The sequence below is a fragment of the Phasianus colchicus genome, chromosome 1, assembly GCF_987193195.1.
Source record: "Phasianus colchicus chromosome 1, bPhaCol1.hap1.1, whole genome shotgun sequence".
NCBI lineage: Eukaryota > Metazoa > Chordata > Aves > Galliformes > Phasianidae > Phasianus > Phasianus colchicus.
The window spans coordinates 91,745,108-91,761,206 of NC_143436.1; the positions used below are offsets into that span (position 1 = coordinate 91,745,108).

General features: G+C 37.7%; 2 protein-coding genes across 9 annotated transcripts in view; one reads left to right on the top strand and one right to left on the bottom strand.

Annotated features, from left to right (window-relative positions):
* Nucleotides 1-208: 208 nt before the first annotated feature.
* Nucleotides 209-16,099, top strand: part of ARL13B (ARF like GTPase 13B) — a 45,484-nt gene continuing 29,593 nt past the window's right edge. For 2 of the 5 annotated variants that reach the window (XM_031589998.2, XM_090152327.1), the window contains exons 1-4: nucleotides 211-357; nucleotides 3,689-3,779; nucleotides 5,471-5,541; nucleotides 9,507-9,756. In XM_031589998.2, the coding sequence (XP_031445858.2) occupies nucleotides 3,721-3,779; nucleotides 5,471-5,541; nucleotides 9,507-9,756 (380 nt within the window). In that variant the 5' untranslated portion in view covers nucleotides 211-357; nucleotides 3,689-3,720. Of the gene's footprint in view, nucleotides 358-3,688; nucleotides 3,780-5,470; nucleotides 5,542-9,506; nucleotides 9,757-16,099 lie in introns of all 5 variants that reach the window. The other 3 variants (XM_031589999.2, XM_090152347.1, XM_031590000.2) reach the window with 2 other exon arrangements.
* Nucleotides 11,820-16,099, bottom strand: part of STX19 (syntaxin 19) — a 30,912-nt gene continuing 26,632 nt past the window's right edge. For 2 of the 4 annotated variants that reach the window (XM_090152366.1, XM_090152363.1), the window contains exons 4-5: nucleotides 15,338-15,610; nucleotides 11,820-14,337 (exon numbers count right to left, since the gene is read on the bottom strand). In XM_090152366.1, the coding sequence (XP_090008492.1) occupies nucleotides 13,376-14,251 (876 nt within the window). In that variant the 5' untranslated portion in view covers nucleotides 14,252-14,337; nucleotides 15,338-15,610 and the 3' untranslated portion in view covers nucleotides 11,820-13,375. Of the gene's footprint in view, nucleotides 15,611-16,099 lie in introns of all 4 variants that reach the window. The other 2 variants (XM_090152358.1, XM_090152354.1) reach the window with 2 other exon arrangements.

Consider the following 16,099-nt stretch of genomic DNA (forward strand, 5'->3'; position numbering starts at 1 on the left):
AAAGCCGGCGGCGCCTCTTCGCCGCCGATCGGCCGGCCCGCCGCGGGCGGTGCGGAGAGTCGCGCTCCTATTGGCCGATCGCCGGCCTGCCTCTCCTCCCCGGCGCGGCTCTGCCCTCCTCCGCGTTTCTCGGTCTGCGAGAATTTTGTCCTTTTTCCCCTCCCGTTGGCGGTAACCCGGGGTTACCGGCCTGGTTACGCGTCCCTACCGATGGGGGCTTCCACCAATGGGCGGCCTGGCGTTAGCGGGCCGCTGGGCACGTGATCCCGGCGCGGCGGGGCGGACTGCAGCCGCCCCCGCAACAGCGCGCCGTCCCGCCCGGCCCGCCTAGGCCGCACCGCCGCGCCTCGATCGCTGGTAAGTGTGGAGCCGGGAGGGCCTTTGAGACTCGGTTGGGATCTGTATCGGCAGAACGCATTAACTCTTGTCACTCTGGTTTAAGAGCAAGCCAGGTGTGATGTGACCCAAAGTCCCGTTACGTGACCCAAAGGAACCAGCAAGCCCAGCGCTGTTCCTGCTTGTACTTTGTGTGCCTGTTGGCTACGCTGAAGTTTTGGCTGAAACGATGGTATTCAGACTTGGGTGAAGCGTGCCTCCGTCACTGCTCGGTTGCTTGGCTGGCTGTTCAAAACATAATGCGACTCAACGAGAGCTCTTTGTTTTTACTGATAAAATTCAAACAAGTCGGACTAGGAGACCTGGCAGCAGTCTTTCAGTATCTGCAGGGGGGTTATGAGAAAGGAGAGAGCACGCTTTCGCAGGGTCTGCTGTGATAGGACAAGGGGGAGTGGTTTCAGACTAAAAGGAGAGAAATTTATTTTGGGTTTAAGAAAGAAGTTTTTTATGGTAAGGGTAGTTGTAAAGCAGGTTGCCCATAGAGGTGGTGAATGCCCCATCCTTGGAGACATTCGGGGAAGGCTGGACCAGGCTCTGAGCAACCTGATGGAGCTGTAGGTGTCCGTGTTCATTGCGGTGGGGTTGGACTAGATGGCCTTTAAGGATTCCTTCTAACTAAAACGATTCTAAGGAGCAGCGTAGCAGGAAATAGTTAAACTTGCTGAGAAGGGTAAGCTTTAAATGCTTTGCTTATTATTTAAGGAAGATGAAGGATTGATATTACAATGAAAAATTCTCTACCAAGGGCAGAATGCTTCATGTAAACTCCTGACAGTGAAGTATCTAAAAGATATTTTGATGTGGAAAAAAAATAATCAGATTAACAGATTCCTCTGAGTTTTGTACTTGCTGGTACTTGGTATTTTGGATCACGTTACATATGGGCTGCTAAGTAGCTCTTGATCCTAATATAGAATTACAAGGGTTAATGTGGTTATTTATTATGGTTTTCTTAGTTTCTGTGCTCTTTATGTTCTCTTACCTGAAAGTTGAATCTTTCACAGCTTTTGTCCCTGACACTTATGCTGACTTGCTACTTAAGTGTTGTTATAGCTTAACTATACAGTTTTATCGATTTCTGAGCTTGTGGGCTTGTTGGTTTTGCTTCATCTCAAAGAGTTCAAACTAACAAATGTTATAGCTGGAGCAACATGTGTGTGCTGTTAATGAGCTATACATATCTGCAAAATAGTAGAACACAATGTCTGTTGAATATTGCAGGCAATGTCTTTACTGCAGTTTTGTTGGAATTTGTAAAGCTGGACAGCATGTATAATGTGGGAAAAGATTTGTTCAGTGGTGACGCCCATGTCCTGAAAATGAATTTGTATATTCATGTTCTCATGATTAACTTTGTTGGTACTTGCTTGTTGGTCTAGGCACTGTATTCCATGGCATGTGTTTTCTTGGAGGCTTTTATGGTTGTTCAGAGCCTGGTTTTTGTATTTGGAATACAAAATCGTCTTGCTTTCTTCTTAAGGAGCCTCTCTGTTCCTTACACACTAGTCTTCTGGAGAAGCTAAGGTGCTCTTATACATAGCAATGTAAATATTTAAATAATATCTGTTGTCTGCTCTGGAAGAAATCTGATCTGTTTGTGATATTAAATAATGTTGGACTCGTACAAAGGCATCCTTGAATACAACAGCTTTGTAAGGTCAGGAGTCTTCAGTTACTACCTGCATAAATTATTTAAACTATCATTCTTTGTTAGGGATAATGTGTGTTTGTCAAGGATAGCTTCTCAATTTTTCCCTACTTTGATTACTTTAAATTAGGAAGAAGTTTAGAAAGTTATCCTTAATTACTCAGTTTTCTGCTTCTCCTGAACATGGCTTAGTTTGAGCTTAGTTATCACTTAAAATAACAAAGGAATTAATTTGTTTAAAAAATAAACTTTGAGAAATGAGCTTCAGGAAATTTGCTGTGTCAATTCAAAGTGTTACTGCTTTCTGATGACATGGAGACAAGTTACCAGTAGAGAACATCTGTCTTTGTGACAACCTCTAGAGGAGAGATTGGTATTTGATTAACCACCATCCTTTGACGTAGCACAGATATTAGTCGTCTATTCAGTATGTTTCACTCCCTCCCCCCTTGGCAAATGTCTGTGAGAAGAGTTGATGAGTTGGGCCCTATCTGTGGAGGTTGCTGTCCAGTACAGGACTAGTGGCATGTCAGACTGTGGGATGCCAAGATGGGCTTGGGGTGAGTTGCTGCTGCACAGTCCTGGTTCCCCTGCAAAAGGCTCATCCTGCCTTAGTTTAAATAGTTTTTGTAATACACAAGTGGAATACTGTGTTATTTTCCACCAGGTTTATATCTCCTTGAGGAAATTTTCTCTATATTACCAATCAAGCACACCTGGGTATTTGTGCAAAGATTATGCCACAAATAGATTTGCCTTTTCCCAAGGGAGAACCAACCCCCATGCTGCCTTTCCCAGCCACTAGCAAGCTCTAGACTCCAATCTACAGTAAAGTAAGCAAGCTCTGTGACCAGCACAAGAGCGTGCCAATAACACTGATGAAGGCATGATTTGTGTAAGCCGCACTGTTTTGTACTTATTAGACATACATGCAATCAGGCAGTCATTCCCCATATTTTATTCCACAGAGCAGCATCAGAAAGGAACGTTCTGTTTCTTTTCCTCACACTTGGAGGGTAGAAAATGGAATTGTAAAATGACATTTGATTCTACTCTTTAATTTTGTGAAAAGTAGTATACTAAGTTGCCTATTCCTCAAAGTACCCTCTAGAGAACCTGGTTTCCTTGATGCATAAAAGAAACTGATGGTAAATGAATATATGTAGTGGGTATGACATTTTGTTTGCATTTCATATCTTATTATGTTACGTTCTTAGGTCTTACCTGTGCTTGAATTTGGCTGTTATTGCATAGCCAGGAGCACTGTCCAATGCAATTGCTAAACAAGCGCTGGAATTTCATAGCTTGATATGTTGCGCTGCTCTAACTTGCTGTTTTCCTGATGTGCACAGGTTTTGTATTATTATTTTGTGTAAGTGCTGTGGTATTCCCACCCAGATGCCCCAAACATGGGCAAGCTAAGTGTGAAAGGGTGAAAGATGCAGTGGGACTTTGTTGGGGTTGAGTAACACTGAATAAACAGGTTGCTGCTGCTCTATGCTGTGCATACGGATGGTTTGTCTTGGTTACATGTTGGGACTAACTGCATTTGTTTTTCTTGCTGGGGTGACAGGTCAATACCTGAGCCTCTGCAGTCTCCCAGTCTTCCTGTGTTGGTCTGATCTGTTCATGTTGTTTCTGTAGCTTTCAAGGCTCTGAATGGCTAGTGAAGAGAGATGTTCAACCTAATGGCCAATTGTTGCACCTGGCTAAAACGGTGGCAGGAGCCTGTCAGGTAAATATGTGAAAGTATTTATTTATGCTTCTGTGCTGACCTTCTTCCCAAACTTTCTCACATAATCTCACCAGTGTTTTACTTTCATTCCTAGTATTTTTTTTTTTTTTAATTCCGATTTATATATATATTTTAACTCCAAGTGATAATCAGTATGTATTCTGAACTTACAAATTACATGTACGCTCATAATAAAGATAATTTGTTTCTGACTGAAAGTATAAAGTTCAAAATACCATTTGTTGCATAAAGTTTCCTATGGGGAGATGCTAGAATGTTTATGTAAAATTTAATCAATTTGGTTTCTGCGTTTTGAGATTATGAAGTGTAGTTTGTTAAAATACTGTCAAGAGTATGCTGTAACCCCAGGGTAATTCTAGTTCCTTCTTTTAAGTACCTTGATGCTGCATTTTGTGATCAACTTGGTGATCTATTCCTGCTTCTAGAATGTAACTGTTTTTCCTTTTATGTTAGTTTTGTTTTGACACACAACATTCTTTTCCCTCCAGTTAGCGAAGATGCATAGACTTTATTTCAAACTGCTTACAAACTAGAAAGAAGGGAAATAAGGGGTACAGCACTATATATATATATATATATATATATATATATATATATATATATATATATATATATATATATATATATTTAACTTCACTCATGTATGAGGATTTGATCTTGTGTGCTAGAAAAGTTGAGGTTTTGCTGACCGTGCTGCTGCTTAGAGGAGTATACTGAATTAAACAGCTTTTTGATATGAGCTATTTGTAGACAGTTGTAAGTTCATGGCTGTTCCAGTTATGGCTTATGTTTAAAGTATAATTTAGTAGGATCCCATTGTTCATTTTTTGGGTTTCTCAGAGCTTTTTGCCTCTTCTCAAGGAATGTAGATGAATGTAACTTCATTTGTGATGTTACTGTAGTTTCAAGACTGGAAATAGTGATGCATTTAGTATTATTTCACTTAGGAGCATAAAGTTCAGCAAATTTCTTTTACTTGTTTGAGTATTCGTGAATTGGAGGAATAATCAGGGTCTACACATCAGTATTTTTTTCCTGTGGCTTTACTTAAAATCTTGTCCTAGTACAAATTCTGTTCTGTGCACTAATTTGATTATACAGAGTATATTAGTAACACCACTGATTTGCACATTTGCAGCTTCAGTTGTTCCTGCTTGGGGAAAAAGAAGACATGATGAGTACCAGAGCCACTTAGCTTATAGTGTCCTACGTTATTGACCCACTTTTAAAATTCTTTTATGGCGTTGTTCAGTTTCACTGGTTGATACAGAAATTGCTGGTATAAGCAAGACCACAGTTTTGTCTGAGACAGAGATGATAAAAATTCAAGGAGTGGAAACTAACTTAAAGAAACTACTAAAGAGGTAAACACTATGAAGAAAAGAAATCTACAGTACCGTGAAATTAAAATTTAGTGGACAAATATAATTTGTCTCATGAAACTTACAGTACAATACTGTACCTTGGTATAGTTTGACATATCCAACGGCAGATACACAAATGTAACAATGTCTGCAAATTAGATATTTTGAGATTAATTCTTTTTACTACTTTGTGGGAAATTTGATATGAATGTTTCTTAAAAAAAAATAAACCTAATAAAAAAGTGATGTCTGGCAAGAAAGAAAAGGACTTGAAATATCTTTCTCTTTTTTTCATTGTTTTTGGAGGAAGGTGACATTAATAATGGTGGGTCTTGATAATGCTGGTAAAACTGCTACAGTCCGAGGAATTCAAGGAGGTAAGCAATTAATTTATCATCTAAATGTATTGTTGAAATAGTATAATTACTTGCTTTGCATCGTTTTCATCTAACATATTTCTTCATCTCTTGATTTATCTCTTCCTCTCATTGTATGTGTTGAAATTAAATTTTTGCTGATTGTGCACTTCTGTAGGAGTCTGGAGGTAGCAAAAGTGAACAAGTTGCAGGCTGTATTACATGGAAGGAAAAAATTAAATGGTTTTGTATGGAGACATAAAGATCCTGATTTTTGGTATCTGGCACATCATGCTAGGGTGACATTAAAAAAAGTAGGTGCTTCTAGTCATGTACATTATGCTCAGGGGAAGTAGTAGAGCAAGCTCTGCTTTTTAACCACTATAGTTAAGATAATGTTGAGTGAGTGTAGTGGTGCTTAACACACCAGCAGCAGCTGACAAGCAGAATTGCTACTATTCAAGAATAGTAGTATATTATAGAGGTGAGGTGAATATAATGGAGAGGGTTGCCTCTTAAGACAGCATAAATGCTCTGTGCAGCACTAGAACCTTTGATCCACGCACACAGAAAACTAATCTTCAGAGGCATTTTTTATTATTTTGGAAATCTCAAGTCAGTGTTCAGAGTACCTTAGTACTTACATGCCTTGAGTACCCCCTGTATTGTTATTGTAGTGCAAATTTGCACCAAAATCTCTACTGGGTAAGGGTTCTTATTTTGATTTAATGAGCATCGTAGAATGTTTTTGAGTGGGAAGAATTTTTCTTGGGTATTTCAACAAAGAGCTGAAAGAATGGTGTTGCTTGATTTAAATAAAAGAAAGTATTGGAAAACTACTCAAGTCTGTAGGTAATGTTCAAATTCACAGTTAGTTTGAATTAACATTAAGAAGGAGAATATTATGGTTAACGGAGTGTTTCACATCTCAGCCTAAGCTGGAGAAATTGGTGGACCGTGTTTTTTTCATGTTATGTGTGCGAAAGTAGCTTTCTGGTGATCATTCAGTAACATGCAAGTATCAGTAGACTTTGTATAACACCTGTGTTTCAAGTAATATAGAATAACAAGATTTCTAAGGTTGGAAAAGACCTCTAAGATCTTGTATTCCAACTGCCAACCCATCACCACCATGACCACTAACCATGTCCCTCATTGCCACATCTACATGTTTCTTGGAAATCTTCAGGTACAGTGACTCTGCACTTCCCTAGACAGCCTATTCCCATGCATTGCCACTCTTTCTAAGAAATTTTTCCTAGTATGCAACCTGAACCTCCCCTGGTACAACTTGAGACCATTACCACTTGGCCTATCACTGTTACTTGAGGCTGACTCCCACCTCACCACAACTTCCCTTTAGGCAGTTGTAGAGAACCAGATCTCCCCTGAGCATCCTCTTCTCCAGGCTGAACAATGCCAGTTCCCTCAGCAGCTCCCCATAAGACGTATGCTCCAGACCCTTCACAGCTTTGTTCCCCCTCTTTGGACACATTCCAGGGCCTCATTGTCTTTCTTGTAGTGAAGGCTGTGAACTGAACACTGTACTTGGGGTAAGGCCTCATCAGTGAAGAGTACAGAGGGACAATCAACTCCCTGCTCCTGTTTCTACGCTATTCCCTTACAAGCTAGCATGCCATTGGCCTTCTTCACCACCTGGGCACACTGCTGGGTTGTGTTCAGCTAGCTGTTAACTGACACCCCCCAATCCTTTTCCTCCCTGCTGCTTTCCAGTCGCTTCGCCCCAGATCTTTAGTGTTGCCTGGATTATTATGACCAGTGTGCAGGACCCAGCACTTGGTCTTGGTGAACCTCATACAATTGGCCAAGGCTACTCATCCAGTTCCTGCTGTAGGGTCTTCCTACTCTCAAGTAGATTAACGCTTCCTCCCAACTTGGTGTTATCTGCAAACTTATTGAGGGTTCACTCAATCCCCACATACAGATCACCAGTTAAGGTATTAAACAGGACAGGCCCCAGTACTGACCCTGGGGAACACTGCTAGTGACTAGTAACCAGCTGGATTTAACTCCTTTCACCCCCATCTGAGCCCTTCTGTTCAGTCAGTTTTTTACCCAGTGAAGAGTACACACCATGATCTGCCAGCTTCTCCATGAGAATATTGTGGGAGATGGAGTTTGAGGCTTTGCTAAATTCTAGGTAGACTGTATCAACAACTTTTACTCTCATCCACCAGACTGGTCATCTGGTCATAGAAAGAGATAAGTTTGGTTAGACAGAACTTCCCTTTCGTGAACCCATGCTGGCTGGACCTGATCCCTTGGTTTTCCTGCACATGCTGTGTGATCTCTGATCACACAGAAAATAGGAAAAGGTTCCAAAAAATGAAATTGCATGTACATGTGTATAACATAAGCAATAAACATAAGCAATAGTTTGAGTGATATATATTTTATATAGTTTCTTTTTTGTTTCCAGAAGAGCATTAGCGGTTTTGTGGGCACTTTCTTCTGTAAAAGACCACTTGATTTTGGAGGGTACTTTGCATTGCCCAATATTACTTTCAAGCAGGATAAGACTTGAGATAAGAATTGTGCTTATGAAAATAAATATTCTCTAAGGTGTTTTTTACTTGTGAGATTGAAGTTTTTGAGCAACTTCCATCTCATTTACACAAGAGACTACTGAAAATTGTTTTGATAGACTCTGAATTGACTTTGTTTACACTTGTTATGGAAGTTCAGTGATTTGCTCAATTATGAATAAAATTAGGAATAATGTATGTGTTCTCTCATTTGTGTTCCTGAATCTTACTGTGAAAATGTGAGTACGTTATTTAGCCTTCAATTCTGTTTCAAGATAAACTTTAATGTCTTTATCAGATAAAAATTGCTGTTATTTCTGAAAGTTCTTTTTTTGGGAGGGAGAAAAAAAGAAGATACAAATATTTCTAAAGAGAAGCTCTATAAAAAAGGTAGTTCTGACTTCTGTGACTATTTCACAGGACTTGAATAGTGTTTGTCTTAAGGAAAAGAATAAAATTGTTCTCTAACAGAACTTGCAGAGGTTAGAACCTTCAAGCATGTGTGGGTTTTTTTTGTTTGTTTGTTTTTTCAAGCTTGGTAAAAACAGTATCATAACCAACAGTTATGATTGGTGGGTTTTAGCAGGAACCATCTCCAAATGTATTTTGGTTCTTAAATGTGGGCAAATCAGCTTGTCAGCAGTTATATTTGCCAAAATGGATTTGCAGCTTATACAGCAGATGCTGTTTTTTCACACAGACTGTTTACTGTTGAACCTTGCAGTACAACAGGACTGAATGTTTCAACAATATCACCTTAAATTCTGCATCATTAGTAACTTGCACCCTTAGCAAGCCTTCATGCTCTCATTGTTCTCTTGTACAGGCAAGTACAGTAAGTACAAAGACTGAATTTTGAAGTTGGAATCTTTCACAAACAGGTGTTCCATTCTCTTGTTGGAGTGTTGGCCTAAGCTGCTCTGGCAGGGGGTCTGTCTATTCTGAATCCTCATGTGGAGTGTGATGAGCATATTCTCACTCGGAAGGCTTCCCAGGTCATAATACACTGACTGTTTTGTTTTGCTTCTCAGACTGGGTTTAATACCATGCATCTGCTGTATGCTATTCTATACTGTTTGGATGCGTGCACCTGGGATGGAATGGGTCTGTCATTAAAACTAAAAAACAGTTGCCTTCAACAGTATTGTTAAATATTAAAGAATGCCTTTTTTCCTTTTTGTTTTTTTCTTCCCTGGTGCTTCTATCTCAATCGATGTAAAATAATTGATTGAGAGTATGTGTTAATATAAAATATCCTGAGGAGAAGTAAAATATTAATGTAAAATGTGTAGTTAACAACATGCTCAAGTAACATTGAAAACTTGCTCCATGTGTTTAAAAAATACAGTGTTTTTTTTCTGTAGAAATTACAATGTAAAATTCTCTGTAAATGACTAAAAAAATTTCAGTAAAAATTTTCTTCTGTGATCTCTCTGACAGAGTCTCCTGAAGATGTAGCTCCAACAGTTGGCTTTTCCAAGATAGACCTTAAACAGGGACGCTTTGAAGTCACCATCTTTGATTTAGGAGGTGGAAAACGAATTCGGAACATATGGAGAAATTACTATGCTGAGTCATATGGTGTAATATTTGTCGTGGATTCTAGTGACATTGAAAGAATGGAAGAAACAAAGGAAGCCATGACTGAAGTTTTAAACAGCCCAAAGATATCAGGAAAACCCGTGTTAGTGTAAGTAATGTTTATAAATGTTTTCTTCGTAATCTGAAATGTTGTAGATTTTGACCTTCAGTATACCTTCTGATGAAGTATATATGTATAGTATAAATATACTGTTAGTGTACATTATATTTCAGCACTAAACAATATTGCAATTAGTTGTATGTTTTTTCTGAAGTTATTTGCTTATAATAATTAACAGAGCCTTTTCTTTCTTTCTTTTCTTGCTTTCTGCTTTCTCTCTTGAAGTGCATGTGGTTTCACATTCACTGCATCTGACTTTCTAGTTAGTCTTTTTCAAGGATATTTATTTATCTTCTCTTTCAGTATTCATAAAAATACATTGAATTTTTAAATTATTTTCTTAACTCTTGAAAATTTAAGTAATACTTCCAAAGATATAGTAGGTTAAAGGCTGAGCAAATCTGAAATGACAACTCCTTGTAAAAATGTTGTTAATAAAGGCTGTGGGGAGACCTCATTGCAGCTTCCCCGTATTTAAAGGAAGTTCATAAACATGAGGGAGAACAACATTTTACAAGGGTAGATAGTGATAAGGCAAGGGGAAATGGTTTTAAACTAAAGGAAGGGAGATTTAGATGAGATGTCAGTGGGAAGTTTTTTACTGAGAGAGTGGTGAGGTGCTGAAACAGGCTGCCCAGAGAGACTGTGGATGCTCTGTCCCTGGAGGTGTTTAAAGCCAGATTAGTTGGGGCCCTGGGCAATCTGTTGTAGCACTTGATCTAGCATCTGGTAACTGTGCCTGTGGCAGGGAGGTTGGAACTTGATGATCCTTGAGGTCCTTTCCAACCCAAGCCATTCTATGATTCTATTTTGAGCTACATCCATTCCACAAATTGTAAATGATTGTTTATATTCTACAATATCAGTAAAGATTCAGTAATTAATATCTTGTTCACCTAACATGTGCTGCTGCTGCTGCTGCATGATCTCATTAAAGAAAACTTACTTTGTTAGTATTTGGTATTTGCTTTTGCTTTAGTGTGTGTGTTTTAAGTTTAAGCAGTGGGAAATTTTGTTTGTTTGAAGTTTCGAAAGGTCTAGATATTCTTTCACAAAACAGAGAAAAAGTCTTTAATTTATCTCCTTAAAAACTATCTTTTGTGATACACTGTAAGTAATGTTTTGTTAAACTCAGCAGTGAAAAAAAATGGTAACAAACACAATTTTCATAGGTTATTTTGTAACTTCAAAGTTGAAAATGTTTTCTCAGAACAATATCTTTGGTGGGTGTAAGTGTATGTTTCTGTTGTGTTATAAAGTATCTATGCTTAAAGCTAAAAAGAGAGGCCTTCCAAGGAGTAGTGGTACTCTGGTGGTTTGAGAGTGAAGCTTTTTAATCTGTTTTGGTGAAATGGATTACGGTTAAGAAAGCTAATTGTATCTTGAAATACAGTTTAGATTTTAACTACTATTTCTATGTTAGTAGTAGTATGGGGAAGGCAATAAAGCCATCTTAATGCAGCTAGTTTAACTTAAATCTGTTCTTCTAAAAATGAACCTAGGACAGCTGACAACTGTGCAGTGTTTCAAAACAAATATAACTTTTTAATTTTTATTTTTTTCATATAAATCTCTGCTCTAATCCTGTAATACAGTTTATGTGGGTGTTTATCTGAACCTCCACAGAGCTCACGCACTTCCTTGGTACTTAGTCCTGTTTCTGATCCATGTCATCGGCTAGTCAGAAGACAGAGTCTGTTAATTGAGTTTAACTGTGACTAAACTAAGTTTATTGATGTTATTTCCTTCTAACTGACTCTCTCCAGTCTTTGAGCAGAACTTGCTCTTGCAGTATCTCAGTTTTGTGAAGGGATTCAGTAGTTCTTCAACTACTTCTTCAGCTTTAACTGTGGTGTGCTTTAGTGGTTAATCAGTCTTTTATGTATATGGAAATTTGGCAGATAAGTTTTTAGGCACCTTTTACTGTTCTTCTACTGAAGATTTACATTCAGCACAGGTAGAGGAAAAACTGCTTGCTTATTTTCATGAAGTTATGGGAGTTTACCATCTTAGTTATTCAAATCCCATTGCAAAGTATAATTTTAAATTGATTTAAGTATCTATTTATTTATATAATAGTTGATGCATGGACACTATATTCATACATGGAAATACACTTATTTGTGCACAGAAATATATGTAACTATTGGGGATGTGTAAACACCTACATTTTTTGGATGGAAATGGCGCTATTAAGAGTGGGAACCTGAGAAACTGAAGTGAAAAGAAAGATACAAGGGAAATAAAAAGTAAATAGAGAAAATTGTGAAACAGCAAGTGTTGTTAATACCTTGATGCAATTAAAATCTGAAGGGTGTGGAGACATCAATATGACTCAAAGAAGCTGATACAAAAAATTAATGAGAGTTTGATTCTTATGTAATCCTTGCTAGCATCTTTGGTCTGGATTTCATTGCATGTCCTTCAGGCCTGAAGAGGTAGCAGCTGAACACGCTCTGGTTAATCTGCAATGTAGAGTGTCTGGCATATGTAATCTAGAATAGTTAAACTAGACTGCAATTTAAAGCTTTAAAAGGGAAACCAAAATGGTGATTGATACAGTTAACTCAGTACACACCATATTGTCCTCTTGTATTCCATGTTCATTTCAGGTACTAAGGAAAGGTATTAATTTTTATTAATTCAGGCACTTATACATTCTTAAATTAGGATATACTAGGTTTATACAAAATAACAGAATTTCATAGGACTATTTAGTGTTCTAGAGATCCTCATCTACTTCTTCTAACCACTCCTTTAGCAGTACAAATAAATGTCTTGCCTCACTACAAGAAGGACAGCGAAGGCAAATGTTGATTATACTGCACTGAATCTGAAATGTTGCTGGAATGTGTGATGTGAGGAGATGCAAGAGATCTGCATTTGCTCAGAAGTAGGAAGAAACCAAGGTGGGAAATTCTACCACTACGTAACAGGGAGGTGCAGAGAAAATGGAGCACAGTTCTCAGACAGGTGGTGATATGTAGTTTTGATAACCAAACAAGAAGTCAGAAATGTTTATGCATCAGTTTCTCGATTGTTACTGAGATTACCTGCTTTCTGTTACTTTTATTTGTACTTCAAGTTCTTGGGGAGGAAAAAATGAAATCTGAACCAAGTAAATATGAGCACTTGTACAAACAAGAACAACAACAACAACAAAACAATCCAAACAAACAAAAAAAAACAAACAGCAATTGAAATTGAAAGAATACTAATTATTATTTTATAAAAGGTAATTCAGCCGGTCTTCTGAATTCTGTCTGAAATTTACAATAATTTGGTGTTTCCCAGAAGCACATATGGCATGTTGACACATTTTGTTGATGCTTCTTATGAGTGGAAGAACAAGAAAGTGTTATTTGTCTCCTTTGATCTTTTCCTCTACTTTATGTGTTTCGGTGGAAACCATAAAAATTAGGCACAGGTGGAGATCTCATTTCAATCTTTGAACTCAGTTTGGAAAAACAGGTGCAATTTTTCCTCAGTGGAAGTGTGGAAGGGGAAAAAGGAAGAAAAATGAAGCAATAAAAGAATCCTGGGATTGATTGATAAGTTCAGTTTCCTGCATAAGAGCTGCTGCTACTTATGAAGGTTGTTTTCTTTGTCACTTGCAGCATGGGCAACACCAGCAGCATATTACTTTGCAAGGGTTTCTTTTTCGATACCTGACTGCAAGTCCAAATTTTTCTCTAGATATTTGGGTGTATTCTTGAGTGTTGTTCATACTGATTTCAATGTTGTTGATGACCTCCCCCTGCTCTTCAACCAGAACCGATATCTGGATGAAAAGTTCCTTCAAATCTTTGATCTGACTCTCTAGGCTGATCAGTTCTTTGTGTCTCTGTTCGATCTCTGAAAGCTGAGCTTTAGTAATTTTGGCTTCAGTGAGTAGATTCTCATTGAAAATCTCCCATTTTCCTTGTTGGAACATATCGTTGACTTCGTCCTCAGATACCTCTTTACCAGCTACTTCAAGCTGACGAACAATAAATCTTCTGCATTTCTCTTGTTTGGCTGTTATAGCCTCATTGTACGAAAGCATAGCATTTAGGTAACACCGGGACAGGAAAGTGTGCTGGGAAGCCAGAATTCTTACTATGGCACGTGATAACCCATATTCACTTTCAACTTTTTTCACTGTTTTTGACAGTTCATCCAAACCTTTTCGTATATGCTCTGCTTGAATTTTTATTTCTCTTGCTGTGTTAGATTCTTTTTTAAGAACACTGAACCTTCTCATTGAAGATACCAGACTTTTTTGTTGTTGACTGAATTTTTGAACTTCCTCCACCAAATTATTGATCTCGTTTTGAAGCTTCTGGATTTCATGGAAGTGCCTTTCGGTTATAGGCTCCCTTTCATAAATAATGGCCTGCTGTTCAAACTCTTCCTGCTCGTCTCGTACAGGTGGACAGTTATTTTCTCCAGCCATATGTAGTTCTTTGGCTCGGAGTTTAAGCTCCTGGAGGCGATCTCTCATGATTCTTGTGCTCAGTTTTTTCTTCGTTCTTTACCTCTCTTGCAACACAGGGAGTTAGCTCCAGTTTTTTCTTTTAGCTTGTTTCCCTGTAATCAAAGTGTAAAGACAATCCATGTAAGCAGTGGTCTATAGGCATTAAAAGTAGTTTTGGAACTCAGAGCTACTTTCCTTTGTACACCGGTAAAGTTAGCAGGTGAGTGTTTTGAGTTCAAGGAAGGTGATGTCAGAACAATCTACCCTTTAACCCAGTTTGTGTAGGACTTAATCAAAACCTAAAGTTTTTAGTTTATCTTTAGATGTGCACAGTTAAGTCTTTCCTTGGCTTTTTTGTTATCTTTTGTGTTTCCATAGACAGTAATTTGTAGTCCAATCCAATTTTTATGATAGATTATGGTTTATTATCTAGAACTTAAAATAACTAAGAACATGGCATGTGGGGAAGATTTCCACTTTGTGAAGGAAGAGATGAGAAACTTAAATTCTTGTTTTATCATAATTCTTTATTTCAAGATGGAAGATGAATCACTTTAAATCTTTTTGGAAATACTAGAAAATTTTCATCTTCAGTGGAAAGCAAGCAACTTTGGCCTTTGAAACAATCTGTCTAAGGGTCAGATTTTTGGCTTGAATATGCAATTTTAAGCTCTTAGTTCAGCCACACAGAATTTTTTTTCTCCTTTTTTTCCTTGCCTTCCCTTATCTGAGGAGTTAAAGTGATGATAACTGAACTACAGCAAGCCAGAACTCGTAGTTTATTATGAAAATACTAAATAGAAGTGAATTCAGTATAATTAACATCAGGTATTGAAGATTTTATAAGCTTCTTTGGATTTTCACTTTACATTGCAATTTGTGATCTTAATACAATTTTTACTGACATATTCTATACAACATGTTAGCACATAATTCAGTAATGTTTCTTATTTAATAGAAAGTGGATTTAGTTATGTTTTCTACCTTAACTGTTGTGCAAGCTTCGCTGGAGATATTTAAACTCACTCTGAGAATTATATTAACAGTGATCTGTTAATGTGATACTGAACTTTTTTAGTGGGAATGATTTTGTAGCAAATTTGAGAAACATACCTTTCAAATGGCTTTGGGCATAGCTTTCAGTCTGGCCTCTGTGGTCAGTCTAAATTTCCCTGTTTGATTTTGAACATAGGAAAGTATTTCAAGGACTTGCTTGAAGACATCTTCCATTAAAAAAAAAAAAAGAAATTAAAAACCAAATCTTAGAAATTGGCAGCTTTTTGCAGTTGGTTTATGCCTGCAATAAAATATGTTTTTAATTGATCTCTGTTGAATGTGTGCTTGTCTTCTTGAATGCAGCAATATCCACGGAGAGGTATCTATAACCTGTAATGCACACAGATGAAACATTAACTGAGAAGCCCCCAAAAATAAGAGCGATAAGCATTAGTATTTCTGAATGCAAATATTTCTTCTTTAAGTTCGGAGAAAGAAAGAACCTTTTCATGCCACAAGGAATAAGAACTTGGAAAGGGCTGTTCGTGGGTGGCATGTGGGATGGCATACTTCTGCAATATAGTTCTCTGTACCACATACTGGGAGTTGGACCAAAAGGTCTGTAACTTTGACACACACATTGTGAATGTTGTGGGTGTTTCTTCCTCTGAGTGCCATTAAATTAAGTATTTTTGAAGAGTATCACAGTTCATTTGTTTGAATTTGCAAGACCTTTTCTCTATTTTCAAATATTTCCTTTCTTTATGAGATCTCTGTGCAGGTAAATAAGTCGTTTGGAACACTGCGGACAATATGGACCTTTAAGGGAATATTTAAAATGACTAAAACAGTTATTTCATCAAAATACTTTTTCATTGA